We start from the raw sequence: 16,405 nt of genomic DNA, 5'->3' as shown, positions 1-16,405 counted from the left end.
ACAATTTACTACAACAACCTGGGATAATTCGCAGACATTTCCCCCGATCTTTAAGAACTGTACTTTTTTCACGTATTTGGATGTCGCTTAGACATCGATCAGATATTTGCGAGATATGAGCGGGAGCGATTCAACCCCCGAGAAGATTATGGCATCTTCGAGGAAGCGAACAATGTCAGCCGGATCCGTCAGAAAACGGAATCAGATTTCCTCTGACGATGAGGATGAATCAATCTAGTAAGTTGCTTACAAACGTAAGCTTTCATCCACGTAACTTGCGTCAAAAATCGAACTCGGTGAGTTTCTTCGATGCACTGTCTGTGCATGGTAGACATCACTGTTAATGTGGTCCATCGAGGTAGATTTAATATAAATAGAGTGATCAGTGTGTTCATATTCATGGAACACGAATAATAACGATCGAAAGCTCTTATAAGGGAAGAGATCTAGAGAGAGAGAGTCTTTCCAATTCTCGGATGGTCGGACGGAGTAGAAACGATCAACAAGGACATGAATTTTCGTTCTTCTTTCATATAATTAATTAGCTAGCTTTGCAGAACTGAGAAAGCGAACCACGTAGTCCAACATCGATCTGGGGCTTGATCATGCTTTCATATACTGAATCCTTTATCGATGCATCTTTTAATTTGTCTTTAGTAATTCACCTCCTGAGGTGATTGTGACAACCTCGCCGTCGAAAAGGCGATCAGTGTCAGTAGGATCCGTAGGAAAAAGACGTCAAATACTCTCCGATGATGAGGAAGCAGCAAACGACTCTATCAGGTAAGTTGATTACATGTAATTGATTAGTGAGCGGCGTACATGTTTTTACTAATGTAAGTATCCTTAAAAGTATGCAGGATGTTTGTCACATGGCATGTCGGATTCAGCATCCGAACTCAAGTTTCGACTCCTGTTAGGAGAACTCGGATTTCCTTTCTCCGAGTATGCCTGAGTTATCGACTGAATAATCATTCTCGTATTAGCGAGTTTACACAACAGGACAGCTGATAAGGTGGGACGGCAAATTGTACTCGTGTGACCAACGTGACGGCCAAGTATTCATCACTCTAGATTGTAACATTCCTACCGCTCGGGGTTTTCAGGTTGTCACCGATGAAAGAACACCAGTTTTAGTCGAAAATCGCCTATTTATGTGAAGATCCCCTAATCCCTCAGCCGTCCTGTTGCGTAAGTTCACTACTGTCATACGGACAAGGCTAAGTTTGAAGTCAGTCATATTCCGGCACTGTCCAATTAACACCATCAGTGGGGCTTTATTCCACAGTGCTTGTTTGTCTGTCCTTAGGATTAGGGTATTGATTAAGCCAACCCTAGGGCTTTTACACTACATAAAAATTGTACACTGCATGGCCATGAGTTGTGATTTTCACCTCATACATGTACAGCACTGCTCCTTGATATAATAATAATAATAATAATAATAATAATAATAATAATAATAATAATAATAATAATAATAATGATAATAATAATAATAATAGTGCGGAAATCTGAAATACGTCTATATGCTTTTATACTTAGGGCTTTTTATTGACACTGGTTTAGCCGTCATTAGTATAATTTGATTGTATGATCTTAATATCTCTGCATAATGTAATTCTTTGTTTTATAGAATTTTGAACTTTTATTATAAATCATATCTATTTCCTCTTCTGTTATACTAGGTTAAGTTACTTCTATTTTTTAGAATTTGTAAATGAATAGTGTTTTTGATGAATTAATTGGATTTTTGGTAACAGCAGGTTGATTGTAAATAGGATTTTAATTAAGGTTTTGTAATAAATATTTTACTGTTATAATATTTTTATAATAATAATAATAATAATAATAATAATAATAATAATAATAACAATAATAATTTTATTTATTTTTCAAATTTACAAGTTAAAAGTTCTAATTTACATTAACATATTCCAAGCTATTTACTAGTAGAGGAAAAAACAAAACTCATAAACTTACGAAAAGCTATAATTCTTATTTGTACTAAAAACTCATATGATCACATTCTGACAAAAAATTTATTAATAATTTACATAATAATAATAATGATAATGATAATGGTAATGATAATGATAATGATAATGATAATGATAATGATAATGATAATGATAATGATAATGACAATAATAATAATAATAATAATAATAATAATAATAATAATATAGGCTGCCATTACTGAGCACTAGTTATCCATGGCACTTTGCAGTAATTTTAAGCACTCAATAAAAGACTGAAATTCATTAAATGCACTGTTTAATTTGTCTTTATATAGTAATTCAACTACTGAGGTGGTGCCCCTGCCATCAAGAAAACAATCAATGTCAGGAGGATGTGTTCGAAAAAGATGTAAAATTCTCTCTGATGATGAGGATGAAGCCTCAACTGACTTAAACTGGTAAGCTGATAAAATTGACATGAATGGCATACATTTTTACTCATTTAATTGATGCCTTAGTACTGCATGTATAATATTATAACAATTTAAGTTACCATTTTAGACTAGATTTAATTAATGTGTAGGTTAATGATAAACATATTCCAATAACTAACATATTCTAAATCAGTTGCTGTTTACTTACAAGTTAAAAGTTCTAGTTTTAAAATATCCAACTTTATACAAACAATTGACTTAAAAAAGTTAAACTCATTAAAAAATAATTAACAATAAACCCACTGTTTAACTTGTGACTCACAGCATCTCGTTTCTGAAGAAAAGTTCTGTTCAGATTTGATTTCACAGTCTAAAAAAATTAATAGACTTTTTTTAAATTAGCTTCTATAAGCTTTACATACTTAAAGAAAAACAGCTCATATTTAAAATGTATGCGGATAATATCAGTTATTAAAATAATAATAATAATAATAATAATAATAATAATAATAATAATAATAATTCAGTAGGAACTGGCACTGAAATGATCATAATTATACTAACAATTCTTAAGTAATCTAGAGCGCCAATAAGGAAACTGGTTGTTCCTTCAGGCACCCTTGTTATTACACCAGCTTTAAAGACGTGAAGCTATGCAAATCTTGAAATGTAAGAAGCACATATCCAATAAAATCTCTTATCAGTGCACTTTTTATTTTACTGTCTTTATAGTAATTTAACTCCTGAAATGGCACCCTTGCCGACAAGAAAACAATCAAAGACAGAGGGATCCATTAGAAAAAGACACAAACTTCTTTCTGATGATGAGGATGAATCCTCAGATAACTCAAACTGGTAAGCTGATTAATATTGAAGTGAGTGCAGGCATACACTGTAAATTAGTTAACTCATTTTGCACCTAAATATTGTAAAATATATATTTATAGTGTAGATTTTACTGTATTTAATTAACGTGTTCTTAAGGTAGTAAATGCACTCTAAATACAGTCTCGCATTGGGTTAAGTCTCGTAACTTTTGAAATTGGGGTGGGGAAATTATATTGGCATGCAGGCTTTATAGATAATTATATACATGTAGAACCAACCGATCAGATGAACACACTGGATGAGGGTCTCTGAGCAAATATACAGTATTTAGCACCATGCTGAGGGGGTGCCTCATGCCTGTACTGCAAGGAGGGTACATGGCTGGGTTAATGTACAGTGGGGCCATAAATAGCCAGCCAGTCCAGCAGTGAAGAAATATGCCCCCCTCCCCTAACTGGGGCTTAAGCCAGCACAGGCTAAAGGGTGCCACAGGCAAAAATGTCTTGACTGTACTTTATTAGTAGTACACCATATATGTCACCTACTTGAAGTAGGATACTCAAAGTATTTATCGAGTAAGTTAATCGCTAATACACCAAATATAGTTGAAGCTCCCATAAGCAACCACCTTGAGAATTTGATAAGTTGTGCAGTCATAACTAGAGCTGGTCGCTAATGTAGTGCCTATGAGAAAGAAATTTATATGTTATAATGCATGTACATACCTGAGTTTCGTTCATTAAGGGGACAATTAACTAATCATGATTAATGCAAGATCAAATATTTTAACATAATATTATATTGCATGTTTTTTATTTACAGTGCAATAATACATGTAGGTACTACTGTATGTACGACTACCTCCTCGCTTTTTGTATTATTAATTTATCCCCGCTTTTTAGTACATTTACTCCTACATCTACTTTGGGAAGACGTAGGACCAGAGCTAGTGCTTCCAACGTGAAAAGGAGCTTATTGTATGGAGAACCAACAGAAAAGCAAGAAAAGAACCAACTCACGCAATCCAATGTTTCTTCAGTAAGTGGAAGTAAAACAAAAATTCTGGAGAGACCTGAGATATTGTACCAGAATCCCCACCTAATTCTTTTTTTTTCTTCAATTTTTTTAATGCATTATTATAATACATGTAAGTCTTTAGTTACTACTAACAGCAAGGGTTAGTTACAAGTAATTGCCGCGCTAAGATATTGAGTTGCAGAGACGGCTAAATGTGTGATTATCATACCTTTCTAATCTGAGATGCTTCAGTAATAAGTTAAATATTTGCAGAATTTTACTCTGACTTGTCATTAATATGACTTCTCAGTCAATCTGGTAATTGATGATGAAAACTGGTCATAATTGTGCATCGTATAGCTGCACAATGCAGAATTGCATGTGAATTGTTGATATGGCCATCTTGTCAAAATGTCCAATCACATTTTTTTCCTCGTTTACATTATGCAACCAACTGAGCCACATAAATTAACATGCATTAAATTTGTTAAATAAATAAATGAATAAAAAAATATTAATTCAATGAATGAAATAAATTAACCCCGTTCGTATATAGGGCCACAGCCCTCACTTAAGAGCTCAAACCAAATTGAATTGCATTCTGAAACACAGATATGTGACAAACGAAAGGCAGATTGTTGACCTGTTTGTAAAGTTCAGCTCCTTTTAATTTATCTTACTAATTTGTACAGTTGTACCATTTCAATTAAATTATCAATAGATAATGATCATCTGCAAACTTGGCCCTAAAGTGGGATAATTATGTATTTTTAGTAATATATACACTGTACCTAATGGGAGAAAGAGTGTTTCATCTGATTTCCAAACATCCAGAGGTTGCTTTTAACCAACTTCAACGATCTCTAGGAAATATTAATAGATGAACACTCTTTTAAGTGTATGATTGCATGTAGCTTCAAACAAATTTATTGTAAAACAATTCTTGGAGAAAATAATTCAAAGCAAATTAAGTTCAATAAATTTTATGATAATTAAGATCATATATATTTCCAAACCTCCTTCACAGTTACTGTAGTGATTTGGTTAATGTTTTATCTGTAAATTATTATTGAGATTGAGAATAGAAAATCTCAGTTTCAGGTAGCTTACATGTAACTAAATTGTTCACCTGTACTCATTATATATGGTAACTTACATCTGATTTTGTGCTATGCAGGAAAATGAAAACAGCACAAATGATCCTTACATGTATGACAGCCAAGAAGCTGATTCTGAGGTAACAAAAAACATTAATAATTATTTGTCTGACATAATGGGGGGTGAATTGGCTAGGATAAAACATTGCTTGCCTGAAATGGAAAGATCCCTAAACTAATTGCGTCATGATATCAGGCCGGAAAATGCTTATTTCAAGTACTCAAGCACTCTACATGTACACTGTAGTTTAAATTGAACTATCTATAACCAAACTGAAATTATAAATATCTGAGGTTTAAAAGGTGATTTTTCTAATTCAAAAAATTCACATGCATATTTACGTGCATTTATTAACATTATAGCATTCCAATGCTAATAAATACACATATATAAATTCCTGCTATTACGGACTCTCACCATTAAGGACACTAACTCGTGATCCCGAGGGCGTCCGCAATAAAGGAAGTTGACTGTACCTGTACTTACCATACATGTACACACAGCTAGGTGAATCCAAAATTTCAGTCGGCATGAATTGTAGACTAAAATAATAATTATATATGTAAACCCTTAACGCTATTTAGACTGGGTTTTTTGTGTCATCATTTCAGATTATGACCCCCTCCATAGCTTCATACACATTAGTGTAAAACCTATGACAATGAGACTTGAAGGATAGATACAGTGTAGTAATAATTGTCAAGAGATGTCTCCTTTGAGGTCCACAATTAACATTCATATCATTACAAACATTCATGTGTTTTTGTCGCAAAAGTCAAGCATATATTTTTAAAACAAGTTAAATGTATGCCTAAAATCCTCATCTTTCAGTCTTCAGACGACTCCTTGAGTGATTTCATTGTGGAAGACTGTGAGATCAGTCAGGAAATGGTAAGAGCTGTAATTGCAGTCATCATTCACCATGTGCTGGGTTTAGAATCTGATACATGCACATACATACATGTATAGGTTATTATGGAAGTGCCAGATGAAAAATTTCACAATCTAAAATCACTAAAAGAACTCCGTCATTATCATATTTACACCTTTCATTTGGGACCATATAATTTGGTGTCTGTGAAAGTGCATGTTGACCTCCTTCGAATAGGCCATAATTTTTACAGTTGACACGTGCTTAAAGTGATCTAGCCTTGGGCTGGAAGCGAGGCTGGGGGTGACCTTGTTTTGATACAGACCTCACTGCTTTTCATATCTAAATGCAAGCTAGTTAGCATAAGAACAGCATGATCTACCTATGAAAAGCAGAGAGGTTTGTATCAAAACAAGCTTACCCCTGCCTCACTTCCAATCCAAGGGCAGGTCACTTATGCACACAACTGTAAAATGGGTTATTCAAAACAGTACTGTTCCCATTCTAAATTCAGAACCAATCCAATTGTTATAAACCTTTTTTTTTGGGGGGGGGGGGGGGGTGGGGCAGCAGGGAGGACACAGCTCCAAGAGTCTGTAAGACACTGACAATTTATGTGGCTATGCATTTACAAACTTAAGACAAATTTCTTCACGTGTGTTTGCAAAGTGTCCCAAGAATTTCCATTGATCAGGACTGGCCATGCATTGACCAAAATGATAATTCTGGTCATGATACTGATTGCCTGGCATTGATGATGGCCCCCGAACCATTTCAAAAGTCGAATTATTAATTGTGCATGTATGTGATCCAAGATCTTAACAATCTCGACTATAAGTGTTCATTTTGCTGACTTATTAAGTCTGTTTACCTCACTTTAACTTGTAGGACTCTCAAGATCAAGCTGAAGGTACAAAACTGGATAGGAATTTTCTATTTAAGTGTTAAAAAATCAAGTGAAAGTTTGCCATATTGTTTGTTACTGGAAAATAAGTTTTTCTGTGAGTTGACAGTAATGAAGGCTTGCATACATTGTATATAATTATATAGATGTACAGATTTAAAGTTTAAACTTTATCAGTTATGGAAGACAGCAATGAAAACAACTGCATGCATGACACCTAAAAATGACTGCAGCCAAGTAAACAATTTATACAGAGATAATATGCCTTTGTAGCTGTATAATTCAGAGGTTGTACACCATGTACAGTGTACATGTAGTTGTACTGTGGTGTAAAAGGTAGCCCACAGCAACCTTTAAATGTTCGTGGGAATAAAATTAATTTACAGTTAGAAGCTTAATACTGGACTTGACATTTGTTGAGACATTGTTGGCCTTTTATTGTGTACACATTAAGTCTGCATTTTTTTCTGTGGCTGAGTGACTGACTCTTATATAGGCTACATGTAATACATTTTACTGAACATGAAGTTTTGAGATCTTGTGTGTCTGCACCATTTAGGCATTATCTTGACAGTCTAACATTTTCTTTTAAACAAGCTGATGTACAATATAGTAAGGCTGAAGTTGGTATAATTAACCTCCAGACTCAGGACTCAGTTAATATGTCTGTCTACAGTGCCTTAGAAGTAATTTTAAAGTATCTGAATTTCTAAACATGTTGTTTCAATAATTTTTATCAGTTGAAAGTATGCGACAGCTGCTGCGGAAGCTATCCAAAAAGGAAGCACATGAATTATTTGTCCAGATGGTATTGACAAGTATTTTAGAGAATGATCACCCTTTAAAGAAAGGTAAGAAAGTACATGAAACATGTATAATTTATTGACATTTGTATATACATGTATGTTTGTTATCTACCTTTCCTATCATTTTATTATTTAAATGGAACTTTTCCTGGTCACAATTTATTTATTTCAAAAGAAACACTTAGCTTACAAGTTTTGTAAGTCTATTATTTTTTACCATTTTTATACCGTCATTCTTTCAGAATTATTGATGCTGGTGAACCTTAGGTGACTTTATCTTTTAAACGTCTTCACAGAATCAGATCCTTTGTTTGAAAAAGCAAAGAAGGTTATCGAGGACGATTTGCAGGGTAGGAAGAGCCTTGTTGACAGCAGTGCTTGGGGCGTTGATTTTAAGGTACAGTTGTATTAATTTTGTAGGAGGTAGCCGCTATAGCACCAGTAGTCTTCTGTATGCATGCCGGGTTAATTTAAGAGCCAGATGTAATAATATAATTAAATTAAGCCTACTGCTGAATTTCGAGTGGATTGAAAGGCCTATTTGGAAATTAGGGTGTAATTAAGTGCAGATGATTTGATTTTGGAATCCCCTAAAACTTGCAATAATTTTGGATGCAAATACATGTAGACTGGTAAACTAGTTGTTGGAAACGTACATTTACTTCAATTTTAATGCTGTGATGGGTTATTTTGCAAGCTTAATAAAAGTTCTTACTTGATAACAAGTTTGCAGGCCAAAAAAGGCGAAAAGGCCTCAATTCATCACTTGAACTATAAATTCTGCCACTGGGCCCTTCAATCATAAACGTACATTACAAAATTGCTAGTAACCAATTGAACCCTTATATGGCATCCGTGATCTAAAAACAAATTTCTGAATGGAATCTTGATAAGTAACACGACAGGCTTTTAAATTTGTCTTGCTGCTCTTAATTTCAACAGGAAATGCTAAGAAAATGCAGTGTTCTCGAAAAGACAACTCTTTCATCATCCATGGATGCCAAGTGCCAGGTAAGAATGCAAAAAAAAAAAAAAATCAAACAAAAATGTAATTGAGCTGACAAGAAGTAACCACTCCCATTCCTGTCAAATGGAATGTTTTCTCTTTATCATATGTGGCAGACCCCTGGCTAAAAAATGGACTCAATCGGACTTTGAGCCACCTACTATTTGAAAAGAAGGCGTTTACTAAACCTGCTTCGTTGAGCGACCTTAACTCCTACCGATTCTAGCCGTCTACTCTGAAACTTAAAGAGAACCTTGCGCTGTACAGTTATGCGCCTAACAGACTTCAAATGTAGTAGCTACCTTCATGAATATGAATATAATTAATTTCTTTAGTTTAAATTTTTTTGCTGATGGTAATAAAAAAAACTGAATTAGAATTTAAAAACTGGTTTTTGTTGACACCAGCTACCGCAAATGACTAAGCCACAATTTATGTAACGTTGGGCTACCCGTGACCTTGCACACACAGGTGTAAAATATGTAAAATATGTAATGATTAAAAGTTAATACTGATTCCTCATTTTATAACTGCATGTTTACAAACTTCTTGTAGGCATGCAAAAGGGACCGATGTCTTACAAAATTGTTTTCGTTTTATGACGAGTCAGATGGGGAATTAGTGAAGGTGAGCATAACTAGCTGAACTCTTTTCTTTTTGTTTTGTTTTGTTATGTTGTTTCCAGGCAAACTCAATTGACAACAACAACATTTTGTTTGAAAAATAGCAGAATGAATGGCTTGTCCCACAAATAGTTACAAAACTAATCAAGGTGGGGCAAGACGAATACAGGAACACTTTCACGAGAAATTAATATTTGTCTGTGCTTACGTGTACATGACATGTACTGTAAAGTTTCAATCATCTATTATAATAATTTTCAACAAAGGGGAAAATTAAGCCATATTAGTAATTTTAGTGTCATCTTGAATACCCAAAACCATGTTTAAATGGAAATGTTAAAATAATCGGGCCCAGTTTTGTTAACTATCTTTACCAAACGATGACCTGGATGGAAATGGATTGCAGCTTGGAAAAAAAAAAAAAAGGCCATTTTTTTTTCAATTCTTACCGTGTCTATAATAAAAAAAATCGCTGAAAACTGGATATTTTTTGTTCTTTACCTGGGAAAACACTTACATTTAAGATTTTTGTCTTGTCAGAGCAGAAAAAATTGTGCAGCTTTATGTCAATACTAAGCCTCTTTAACATATCTAAGCCCTGTTGCCTGAAACCTGACTGTTTGCAACATGCCTTCTGACATGTTCCCTGTTATCAAATTCTAATGTCTATTGTCATGCATACAACAACAACACTTTATTATCTTTAAATGAAAAGAATACACTGACATAAAATAGCACTCAAAGAAATAAAAGGTACAGGACAGGACTCAAGGGCAGTTCTAATCAATTTGTTCATGTACTCAACCCCTTCCTTTCAACATTTTTAACAGCGTTTAGATTTAATAAATCGGTGTGATTAAGTCATTTTACTTTCTAGTTAATTAGTTAAAACTTAATTTATTTGTATATAGTATTAATTACCTCTTCTCTGAAAAGCCCATTTGGGACGAATAAAGTATGTATGTATGTATTTATTCATTTATTTATTTATTTATTCATTTATTTATTTATTGTTATTTCATTTATTTATTTATATTTTTTACGCTTTGAATAATTATTTTGATGAGCATACTTTGCTTAAGGGACATGTACGACATATGTTCATACTTAAACACAGTGAAGAGGTTTTCTCCCATCCGGTCTTGTTTCAGGAATTCAAAATCGGTTGCTACTGCGCAGCTAAAGGGATCCTGTATCACCGTATCCATCATTACTGCACGGTGGAATTAAAGGAAGCCTGTAGCATCAAGGTCAGTAATATTCCATTCATTAACTATTTCTTGTAGCAGAACGCCGCCCCGTTAAAAAGAACCAGCACGACCAGGCGGTAACTTATAAGGGACCGTTCATTTTTTATGAGCATGGGGGGGCTGGTGGAATTTGGTTATTTACCACTACGCAACTGTATGACCCCCCCCCCCTCCCCTAGCATGCAATTTTTTTCCACATGCCCCCCCCCAGCAGAAACAATTTTTTTCTGATGACCCCCCCCCCCCCCTCCCGCCCAACCAGAAACAAATCATACTCCTAACTTTTACAAAACGCTTATGTACTGTTTATATCAAAGATAAACGTAATTGTTACTGTGATTTCTTTACAGTACTATTAAAAAGTTACCGTTCTCTGCTTAGGTGAAGATTTCTCTTGTTTAAAAAAACGTTTTATAGATAGCAACACGTTTACGACGACGGCAAACCCTAAATTTCCATTTAGATTCTCAAATGAACTAGAAAAATTAATCAAGCAAATGGTTAACGTGAAATAACTCCCCTTCGAGTAGAAACAATTAATACACGTACAGATCTGACTAACAAAATACGGATCGAAGCATACCAATCAACGATTACGAGTCATATTAAACAGAATAAAACAGCGGACACACAGATATCAGGCGCGTAGGTAAGGGTTAGATAGGGGTGTTCGTTGAGCCCCAAATCTTGCTGAGCGCCGGAGGCGCTCTTACTAGGGGGGTCCGGGTGCATGCTCCCCCGGAAATTTTTGAAAATCTAGGTTCCCAGAAACCTCATTTCCTGCATTTTTAGACCCATTTTAGGCGAATCACAAATTTGTTTTACAGCAGCTTTTTAAGCTATATACATCATTTCTGCGGCATAATTGTTTCAACTTAAACAAGAAAGTTCAATGTACATTCCGCGCCCGGCCAAGTTCTGATAGCTATTCGATCTGCTGATAGTCATACACCAAGCTGGTAAACTGCATCATTCTCGGGTGTAGGCCTTCGAACAAATTGACTATCTCGTCAAGATTGGCAGGCATATCATATTTGATATGCATTTAGAACCAGGGCGGACATTCTACTCTCTCGATGGTACACCTCATGTCGTTGTTCAACCTCCTCATTGTGCTTTTTCTTCCGCCAGTATTGATCTTCAAAGGGGGTTCGTTCAAACCCCTCGAACCCCCCTCCTACGCGCCTGGATATTAAAGTACTGCTATTAAAAATGACAGTTACAAGCTTTTCTGAAGATGGCCTCTGCTCAGATTTACCGTCAACTGAAGTCACCAACAACAGTTCTATTATTAAAAACTAATCTGGATGTTCACACTAGTCATACTACTGAGTCTACTGATACTCCTGGGTTCAAATAATTTACCAATCAACAGTCTTTATAAAAGTGAGTACTATTAAACAGAACATTAAACAATCTATTGATATAGTTCTGAGTACAACCACTTAATAGAAAACTACTCCCCCACGGATGATTCAATAGTGAGACTGTTACGTTTTTATATTGATTTGAACTTGTACAAACATAGGTGTCTACTTCAGTTTATATTCATTATTGCTTTTCCAACAGATATGCTTCATTTCCTCAGTTGTTGTTCATATGAAATGCAGATTTCGACCTCGGTATGTAAAACAAATTAAAAGTGGTTAGGAAATTGAAACAATATTCAATTTCTTCATCTGTTTCTGTGTTGAGCCACTTTCAATTTCCCCTACTAGCCAATTATTGCTGGTGACCCCCCCCCCCCCCCCTTTCACTCAATTTTTTTTGGTAGCCCCCCCCCCCCTTTAGTGTCATTTTTTTTCTCGTGCCCCCCCCCCCCCCCCAAATCCCACCAGCCCCCCCATGCTCGTAAAAAATGAACGGTCCCTAATCAACCTCGTTCCCACGGTCCTCTCCCTGGGAACGAGGTTGACTTATAATAATTGGGATGACGCTACATCTGGTTAGACCATCACGTGGCTCGGATGACCAGTACAAACGTCTGCCCTGTTTCCAGTTTGGGAGCGTCAGAGAACCACTGTTGACGTAATAAACCCTGGCTGTGACCACTTTCAAAAAAATCTGCGGGGGATGCCAGATGTACGTCCCAAGATCTATCGACCCATCCATGACAAGTCTCATAAAATCTCGACTCAAATCCGTATTAGGAAGCGTTCTTCCTACGTCGAACGCAATAAATTAGAGCCACCAGGTACAGTACGTCACTGTAGACGATACCTGACAGGAAAGATCGGTTACATAGAAGAAAAGTTCTTGCAGTTATGTAAAGTAAGCAACCAAACTGCTGCGAAAAAACCCGAAAAAACAAATTCAGACTGAATTTCTGAAGCCTGAATTCTTTTTGAGGTTTTTTGTCGCAATAGTCTGGTTGCGTAGATAACTGCGAGAACTTTTCTTCTATATAATCTTTCATCCTCAGCGCACTTAAATTTTCATATATGTTCATTTACTTTGATCGCTTGTCGTTCCAATCTTGTTTCTCGGGACCGACTCCCTTACATCTGGTAAGCCTGCAATGGGAACTGAAAGGAGCAAGCTTGAAAGTCGTACTCGTACTCAATCTTGTACTTTATATACGCCGATCTATTGCTCCCTGTTGTTACCTATAGACTTCAAGTCAGAAGCATCTCAGTGCACAGCATTAGCCAGTCATAAGGCATCAAGCCCCATTAAGTTATAACAGTTTCTGATACCGTATATGATGGGGATTATAATATGACTGGTGTTAGACTCGAGTCTAGAGAAGTAAGGCTCGTCACTGTTTTATTCCTTTTGTTTAACAGCTGGGTGAATTAAGGGAAGAGATGGTAACAAGTGAATTGAGCGCAAAGGATGTCGTGAAGAGGTACTGCATGAAAGACGACGTTAAGACGTGGCTTAAGGAGGTAAGAAGAAAGGAAAAACTGAAATGGTCTGCAAGACGTTTTCAGTTGACTCAGAAATTCTTCAAGCACATATGAAATTTATGTTATTACACAAACAGCTTGACTTTTCTTGCATGTTTTCCGTTCTCATAGCACTAGCAATAAAAAGATTGGAATTGATCTCGGAAGAAAGCGGGAAATGTTTTTATTTATAAAATGTTTACATTGTCCACAATAGTTAGGTAGGAGTCGAATCAACAACAAGATCGAAAACAATATTATGGTCCAGGAGTCGTCGTTACTGTGACAATATTAATGAAGTACCTAGTTGTTAATTGCTGTTTGTACTGTAAGTCGTAAATGCGGGATTTTTTCCAGCATTTTTTTCCATCATTCTTGAATTTGCTGAACTTGCACAAGTAAACTAGAAGGGTCAACGCGGAGAAATTTGGTCGCCCAGAGCAGCTGTCAGATATATATTTGACAATTATTTCACCAATCGTCTGTTGGATACGATGAGATGCTAGACGCGCCTCGTTGGCTAAAATGATCCCATATCCAGCAGGCATGAGTTATTACAAAACGAATAAGAAATATTGCTGGATTTAACTGATGTCATTTTGCAAGAAAGAACGGAGGAGGTTTGACTGCATGGTCTCTATTTCTTAAGCATGGTATAATGGCTGATATACCATGGCCGCTAGGCCAATCAAAACTCTGGAATTGCCGATTATCCAATCATCCGGTTTTTAACAAAGACTTATATACTGCAAGGCTAAGCACTTGTTATATGACATGCAAGCATGTATTCACTAACATGACTGTTTCAAAATTGAGAAAAAATACGTACTACTATGTTATATACATGCGTTTAATATAGTGGTTGGGAAACCTGATATTGTAACGTATTCTGGTCTCTTAATCAATGTGACCTCCTATTCAGCTTTTTACAGACTTTAAAGAGCTTCTTAACCGAGCAGACGCCTGGGCAGTCGATGGAACGGAGCGTCGTAATATGATCAATGCTATTTCGTCTTACTGTAGTGCGAATTGAGAAAGTGGAGAGTACTGGGAATTTTCTCTTCGCCGTTAATCATCATAGTTGTGGTGGTTTTAATTTTATTTAACTTCTGAAAAGACAGGTTTAAAGTAACGAACGATAAAGTAGTGTTTTCCTTCAAAGGTAAGGTGTCTTGAATGTTCTATGTAAGGGTAATTTACAATTTAACTTTCAAGTGTAACGACAGATTGAAGATAGCTATTCGACGAAGCCGTAAATTCACTAGACAAGTTTAGTACCGATGTTGGAAGCATATGCTCTCGGGCTCTGAAGCTAAGCTTAGAGCATTATTATTATATCAATAACGTGGACAGTAATCAGGTGATATTTTAAAAATTCTTAGCTTGTTCGTACTAGTTTTCTCAGTTCATGATGACATCATGTTTGTAACGTGTTTTTACTCGCTTAGTAAGTAGTACATGTCAATGTAAACAGATGAACCGGTAGCCCTTAGTTTAAAACTAAGATGACAGACAGTAGTTGCAGTAGTTAGTTGGAAAGTAAAAAAAACAAAACGAAAAAGCAAACAAATGAAGAAAAAAGAAGTCACCCAAAATAACTGAAATGGTTAATACTGTAGAAATTTTATAAGGGATATAGAAGTAGCCCATGTAAGAAGAAAATAGAATTTTCATCAACATCTGAACTTTAATATGAACATGGCCTTAGTTGTAATGGCAGCAGTTGATAATAGGAGAATATACTGAGCATGCTGCGTGTAATTAAGGGAGTTTAAGAAGCTACTACGGCGACTGCAACGAGAACCTCACAAAACAATAGGATTTAATGAGAAAAACAAAGGCCTTGCACGTGCGTTATATATTTGACACATTTCTTCACCGTACTCGGCCAGCAACAACATGAAAGGGACCATATTCGATGTTTTGAGGAGAACGTGAGTATTTGACCGCAAATTTTTCATTCTGTCTCAACTTGAACGCAGTTCCCATCTGTTCTGTTACTGGATAGTTCGACCACATTATACAAGTTGAACGAATTGGAATAATCGTGAAGTACTGCGAGTAAAAGAGAATTTATATTTGCAAGTGACATTTTCGTTAGCGTTGCCGTAACGATTTCTTAAAGTCCCTTAGGTCTTAACTGTCTTTATTTTTTAAGATTTGTATAGGGATTTAATGACAATATTACGTCCACTTTTGGGCAATTAATTTATATTTTAAGAAAGAAATAGATACAGTATAATTTACTTTTAAATATGTGTAATTTAGCAAAAGACTTAGGTCTGTAAACCTTAATTTTTATATAAGATATCGGAATATTTATTAGCGCCTGTGAAGTGTCAAGCCTCACATAAATGGTGTCATCACAAATATAAGGGGGTTGGTTTCTAAGAAACTGGTGCTGCGTCGTGGTTTATCAACAGAGTTGAAATTGTAATTTGGCCACCGTGTAAAAGTGCTGACCTTTCGAGCGTTAGCACTTCGTCAAAGCGAATACTAAGCGTTATTACACGCTAGAAACGTCAGAACTCGAATCTTTTCACGGTGGCCAAATTTTGTTCATAAGACCAAACATTCCCTACGACAAATGTGTTAATTTCCATATCGCTTATCATAAAAAAAATAATAGCCAGTAGTCTTGGGTTTAAGAATTTATATA

At 35.6% G+C, this 16,405-nt stretch overlaps 1 protein-coding gene across 2 annotated transcripts; it reads left to right on the top strand.

Moving 5' to 3' along the window:
• Nucleotides 1-110: 110 nt before the first annotated feature.
• LOC146479386 (uncharacterized) lies at nucleotides 111-15,382 on the top strand. 2 transcript variants are annotated; one of them, XM_085111023.1, is made up of 15 exons: nucleotides 111-237; nucleotides 658-783; nucleotides 2,297-2,419; nucleotides 3,128-3,250; nucleotides 4,126-4,261; nucleotides 5,418-5,477; nucleotides 6,230-6,289; nucleotides 7,158-7,179; nucleotides 7,914-8,024; nucleotides 8,276-8,376; nucleotides 8,922-8,990; nucleotides 9,541-9,612; nucleotides 10,760-10,858; nucleotides 13,645-13,746; nucleotides 14,669-15,382. In XM_085111023.1, exons 1-15 carry the CDS (start codon nucleotides 116-118, stop codon nucleotides 14,777-14,779), a joined length of 1,437 nt encoding a protein of 478 aa, XP_084967149.1. In that variant the 5' UTR covers nucleotides 111-115; the 3' UTR covers nucleotides 14,780-15,382. The 2 variants fall into 2 exon arrangements, with proteins under 2 accessions (XP_084967149.1, XP_084967150.1); XM_085111024.1 differs by having other exon boundaries at nucleotides 117-296.
• The last annotated feature ends 1,023 nt before the right edge of the window (nucleotides 15,383-16,405 follow it).

This window comes from Pavona decussata, unplaced genomic scaffold (assembly GCF_977016875.1).
Source record: "Pavona decussata unplaced genomic scaffold, jaPavDecu1.1 SCAFFOLD_59, whole genome shotgun sequence".
Classification (NCBI taxonomy): Eukaryota; Metazoa; Cnidaria; class Anthozoa; order Scleractinia; family Agariciidae; genus Pavona; species Pavona decussata.
This window is presented reverse-complemented; position numbering and strand designations above follow the sequence as displayed.

Excerpts from the sequence above, each read along its gene's own strand:
- LOC146479386 (XM_085111023.1), top strand. The coding sequence starts at position 116 with ATGAGCGGGAGCGATTCAACCCCCGAGAAGATTATGGCATCTTCGAGG. Across the intron at positions 238-657 it reads GATGAGGATGAATCAATCTA|TAATTCACCTCCTGAGGTGA; the intron begins GTAAGTTGCTTA and ends ATTTGTCTTTAG. Across the intron at positions 8,991-9,540 it reads CCATGGATGCCAAGTGCCAG|GCATGCAAAAGGGACCGATG; the intron begins GTAAGAATGCAA and ends AACTTCTTGTAG.